At 33.0% G+C, this 5550-nt stretch overlaps 1 protein-coding gene across 1 annotated transcript; it reads left to right on the forward strand.

The window, feature by feature from the left end:
• The first annotated feature begins 2310 nt into the window (after positions 1-2310).
• LOC111904414 (uncharacterized) lies at positions 2311-3967 on the forward strand. Its single transcript, XM_023900187.3, has 4 exons — positions 2311-2500; positions 2894-3390; positions 3487-3562; positions 3677-3967. Exons 2-4 carry the CDS (start codon positions 2900-2902, stop codon positions 3833-3835), a joined length of 726 nt encoding a protein of 241 aa, XP_023755955.1. The 5' UTR covers positions 2311-2500; positions 2894-2899; the 3' UTR covers positions 3836-3967.
• The last annotated feature ends 1583 nt before the right edge of the window (positions 3968-5550 follow it).

A 5550-nucleotide genomic window follows, 5' to 3' on the forward strand; every position in this document is an offset into this window, starting at 1 on the left:
TCTGTTTTCGTCTATATTTTTACCGTTGAGTTCCTACTAATGAGATCTTCAATTCTCATTTAGGTCACGTAGGCCAAAAACCGCTCAAACTAAAATTCGAGTTTCGGGCCATGTACTTCTATGCCAAATCTTAGAAAATTCATAACTTCCTCATACGAAGTCAGATTTGGGCGTTCTTTTTTTGTATGTTCTTGGTTTAACATATACTAAAATTTTTATTTGGAACGATAAGGCTAAAAGGTCCTTTATCAAAAATTCACTATTTACGTCTCCCGGTGCCGTGCCGGTTTTGCCGTAAAACTTCGACGGACCATAACTTCTTCGTTATAACTCGGATTTCGGCATTCTTTATATGTATGGAACCATTGAGACATATTATAAAACTTGGTTAAGATTATTTATTCTAAATAATCTTTTGTCGAAAAGTCGTTTTCGACCTCTATTGTCTCTAAATTGACTAGCCCGAATCTACTGGAGTTACAATTATCTCCCCCTTAGGATGATTGCGTACCAGAATCATCAACGAAATAGGCTCACATGATGACTCCATACGTTATCTCTTCATCCTAAGTAATAACCGTAACTTTGATGTTTCTTCGAACGAATATCTAACTCTAAGACTTCCTGATTGCAGGTGGTGCTCGATCTTGCACTTGCTCCCTATCTCACGTTAGAATCCAAATTATGACCTTCAAGTCACAATCTCGATCCTTACTAGAGACTGCTTCTTCTTCTTAACAAACTTAAGATAATTTATTTTATTACTAAAATAGACCGATGTGTCATATTCTAATGACTTATCATCGTATGTTCCCACGCTTAGACTCAGGTCTCTTAGAGTCTTCCAAAACAGACTATACTTTCGTTCATGTTCCAATCTTATCTTAAAAGGTAGCATTTCTAGCTACAAGCAACTATCGCGATACCTCTACTGATCACTTTGATTGTTTTTCTCTTCAAGCTTTTAGCTTAAGTCAGTTGCTACATCGGACTTGATTCTCTGAACTATTTATCATACTTATCGTAGTCGGAGTCAATTTGATATGACCGCTAGGGTTGGTATAACAATCACCTTCTTAGTCATTACCGAAACGATGGTAACGATATTCTTGAATAAAACGGTACTAATTACTAGTTTCTTGGTAACCTTGTGACCTTCCCTGATCCAAGTGCGAGTCCTGTGCTTCCAGTAGTATAGGCCCCTACTACCATTCACACCTACTCATACTCGTCTCATGTATTGTCTCACAGTTTTCCCAAGTCACCATAAAATAAAATCACACGACAGCTTAACACATTGGATAACGAAACAAAGGTTTTTATATTATTCCTTGAAACGATTACATAGGTGTTCAAGTTCACCCTAGACTATGCCTCTAATAGGCTACGTCATATGATATTATGGCTACTGCATAACTCGATCTTCGGATATGAAGTCCTCATCCTTGATTCCTCGCGTTGTCATCTGCTTCGTCAAGGATCATCTAAAATGCTCTTGCCTTTGGTTTTGGCGGCATATTCGGCTTTGTAGCTTCTTCTTTCCTTGGGCTGTCTTGCTTGAAGTGTCCCTCTTCACCACACTTAAAGCAGACTTCTCTCTTGGTTGTGCATTCACTGGCGTAATGACCAGTCTTCCCGCATTTAAAGCAAGTCATCTCTTTAGAGAATTTTCCCCAAAATACTCGATACAACAAACGTATTATCATGCATAACGAGCCCACACTCATCATATTGGAATACCATGTCGCAATCAGTTATCAAACCGAAATGCCAACATGTAACAGGTCCAATCAGTCATCAGAATGGAATACCCAGGATTTGTCAGCATGCCGCTTTAACCCAACCGCTATTCTCGAGCCTCCGTGCCTACACCTTATAGCCGGCCCGCACCAGGTATCTTGGCCTACAACATATAGCAGGACCACCTCAACCTATCCCACCACCATATGGCTATCTCACGTAAGATGTCGTGAGAAAAACCTAAAGAAATCATTCATAAGTACTAAATAAGTACAAAAACAAAAATGACTTATTTTGTAACAAGAAAAATATTAAGGACTAAATGTGTACAAAAGTATTAAGGACTAAATGTGCACAAAGTGAGAAATATATTACCCTATTAAGTCATTTTTACCGGCTAACCTGGAGTAGCCGGTCATAAGGACTAAATGTGTACAGTTTAATAAATTGAAGGAGTAAATATGAATAAACATAAAAATCAGTGACTAAATATGTACAAATTAAAAAATCAGTGACTAAATATACATTACACTTTTAACTCGTCCCTTTTCAAAACAAAACTAAAATTTTCTTACCTTTACCGGAAACACGTGGATTGTCGTAGAACACCTACGCTCCAATTGTCCGATTCCGACGTACGGTAGTCTCTAACCAGTGTAGCGCCGGCGACGTCGGCTGATCGGCTCCTGCTCTCCGCATTGCCATAGGGCAAACGCCTCACCGTTCTGCTGCCTTTCCCCCTCTTCGTTTGTATCGCGCGGTAAGTCTAATAGTCTACCTTATCCTCATACGCAAACTCTTAAGTTTGTTTGAATTTAATCTGTTGATTAGCATTGGAAAATTTCTCTTTTGTGTTTGATAACTTGATTTGACATTTTGAATGTTGAAAGTTTGATAGTTCATCCATCAGCTGCTTCTCCTTTTAGATTGAATACTGTTACTTTAGGTTTTCGTAAATGCGATTCCCATTTACAATCGAGCTCTCAAATAATCACCCTTTTACATTTATGTCGGCAAGTTGTGAATCAGAATCATAATCACTTCACTTCTATCCGAAATTAATGGTTCCCTTTGATTCATTATGATCGTGTCATTGTTTCTGTTGATTCAGTCATTTGCCTAAATTGAATAGCTTGCTTTGTTTCTGAAACAGCTTAAAATGGCATCCTTGAAACATCCGAATCAACCTGAAACTATAAATCATGATGCAAATGGTGCTATATCTAGTTATGAACATCAAAGAAGCATGACAAACAACGAAGATGGAGAAGATGACTGGTATCACAAAGAGATGAACGATATTCTTGCTAAAAAACAAATGTTTTTTAGTTCAAATTGCAGAAATATAGAAACATCTACTCATTGTAAAGAGAGAAATCAGTGTATGAAGTGTTCTAAAGGTGGTCAGTTGTTAGTTTGCAGTTCAAAATCTTGCTCATTTGTGTTTCATGAAAGTTGTTTGTTCTTCACTTCTGATACAACTGGAAACTTCTATTGCCCTTTTTGTAAATATTCTCAATTAATCTCAAACTACAGAATAATTAAGAAAAAAGCTTCATTAGCAAGAAATGATGTGGCTTCTTTCAATGGTTTGGTGTTACCAAAAATGCCACACGAGAGATTGTATGTGTCTGACCACATTAAGCCATGGTAATGTTTTTGTTATTTTTAGTTTTCTTGATTTGATTTTCATATTTGAAGATATATAATTATATAATTAGTATTTATATACTATTATTATTATAGCACAAGATTAGTTGTTCCACAAAGAAGAAGAAGAGTCCCAGTCCCTTGGACAAAATCAGAGGAAGATACACTAAAGGTATACCAATAATAATAATAAAAATTGTGTCGCATATTTCTATTAATCTGTTTTATAATGTAGAAGTTAGTTAAACAAATACTAATAAAATATAAATTATATTTTTTGTATCAGAAATGGGTGGAAAAGTTTTTAGGAGAGAGTGATGGAGGTTTTATTCCATGGAGGATGATCTTAGAACTTGGTGTTTCTGTATTTCAAAAAAGTCGTACACCTGTTGACCTTAAAGATAAGTGGAGAAATATGCAAAAAGCAAGCAAATGCTCAATATGAAGTTTTAGATTTGGTTTGTGATTGAGCTTTATGTGTTTTTTGAATATATTTTTTTTTGGCATGATTCTACTATTATTGATGAATTTTAATTATTGAAAGAAGTAGGGTAACATATATGCAATTTTTATCATAGTATGTTTCCTAGTTTTATACACAGACGCACATTGCATACATTTGATGATCTTAAACATTATAAAAGTTGGTTATCAATATTTTTTTATATATAAAAGATTGGGTTGTTTTGGGTTGCTAATGAACTAACAAAAATTGAAATGGTTATGGATAAAAGCGATTATTATTTTTTTCGGTTAAAACTTTGGGTTGAGTTTGTTCACCATTTGATGTCGCATCTTCAATTCCCAACTATACGAACATCCCTATTCTAATAAATGAATAGTTTTAATCTCTTTTTGCCAAGTGTCACTCTAACACAACACCTCATTAATATTATGTCATGTGTCATGTAGATATATTAGGTAATTCATTTCAAAATTCAAATTTACATTTTCTAATTATATGTTAAATTTAAAGGTATAATAATTTTAAAATTTTGAGATATCTTTTAATTAATAATTTATTTAAAATAAATTATTTAAAATAATTGATTAATAATTATAATTTTTTATTATAAAAGTTTAATTAGTTTTATAACCGTGGTTTCCACGGGTTATAAACTAATATAAAATATGTACCTATTCTTAAAAGTAATTAAAAAAATAAAGAAATACATGAATATCTTATATGTTAATAAATGTCTTGAGTAAATTACTGAAATTGTCATTATGATTTGGTCAAATTATGTGTTTTGTTTAGTCCTTTTCTTTTTTGCATTTCGAAGGTTTTTATGGTTTGGTTTTGTTGTAGGTTTAGTTTTTATCAGAAATGAAATGATTATAATACTCTTATATATACATTTTAAAAAAAAAATTCTTAACTTATTTATTTAAATAAATGGACCACCTCACACCTTCCCTATCTCTTCCCCATTTTATTTAATATGGTTACAGAAAGAAGATCCAAAAAGTGGAGCAAGCAAAGTGCAACAATAAGGATGGTATGTGGTTGTCATAGTCTTTTAATGATTTAGGGTGTTGTATACTTGTTACTAATATGAGGGTGGTCCATTTTTTTTTCTTTTTTAAATGATAACTAAATAACAAAAAGTTTTAAAATATATAAGAATATTATAGTCATTTTATTTATTATAAGAGCTAAACCGGACTAAAGTGCCAAAAAAGATATGAACTAAAAGTTGAATAATTTTACTCTAAAGTTTTTGAAAGTCGCAATGTCGTCACAACATGGCAACATATATCAATCTTGATTTTCTCAAAGAAACAAATCTTGTGTTAGAAGAATCTTGGATGATAAATATATGATCAATGTTGTAAAAGTCACGACGTGGTATTAGGTTTCGACTTTTGTACTAGATATTAGTCAACCTAATCCAAAATTAGTAGGGGACCAAAATTGTAAAGTATTTTATTTAAAAAAAGTTAAATATGACTAATATCATGACAATATAGGTACATATATATGACTTGATATAATATTGATTATTGAAAAGATCTATATAAAATTATATTTGGGCTCTATTGATAGAAAGATGAAGGGCTTCTAGCATTAAATATTTGCTTAGGGGTATTGCAAACAATGTTTGAAAGACTCGATGTGGAGGGTCTGACTATCATCTTTATCAACGACGACTTTCAATG

This window comes from Lactuca sativa, chromosome 8 (assembly GCF_002870075.4).
Source record: "Lactuca sativa cultivar Salinas chromosome 8, Lsat_Salinas_v11, whole genome shotgun sequence".
Lineage (NCBI taxonomy): Eukaryota > Viridiplantae > Streptophyta > Magnoliopsida > Asterales > Asteraceae > Lactuca > Lactuca sativa.

What these genes read in the sequence shown, in the direction of transcription:
- LOC111904414 (XM_023900187.3), top strand. Translation starts at nt 2,900, where the DNA reads ATGGCATCCTTGAAACATCCGAATCAACCTGAAACTATAAATCATGAT. An exon ending in TCTGACCACATTAAGCCATG is followed by an intron (nt 3,391 to 3,486) that starts GTAATGTTTTTG and finishes TTATTATTATAG; the next exon opens with CACAAGATTAGTTGTTCCAC. An exon ending in CAGAGGAAGATACACTAAAG is followed by an intron (nt 3,563 to 3,676) that starts GTATACCAATAA and finishes TTTTTGTATCAG; the next exon opens with AAATGGGTGGAAAAGTTTTT.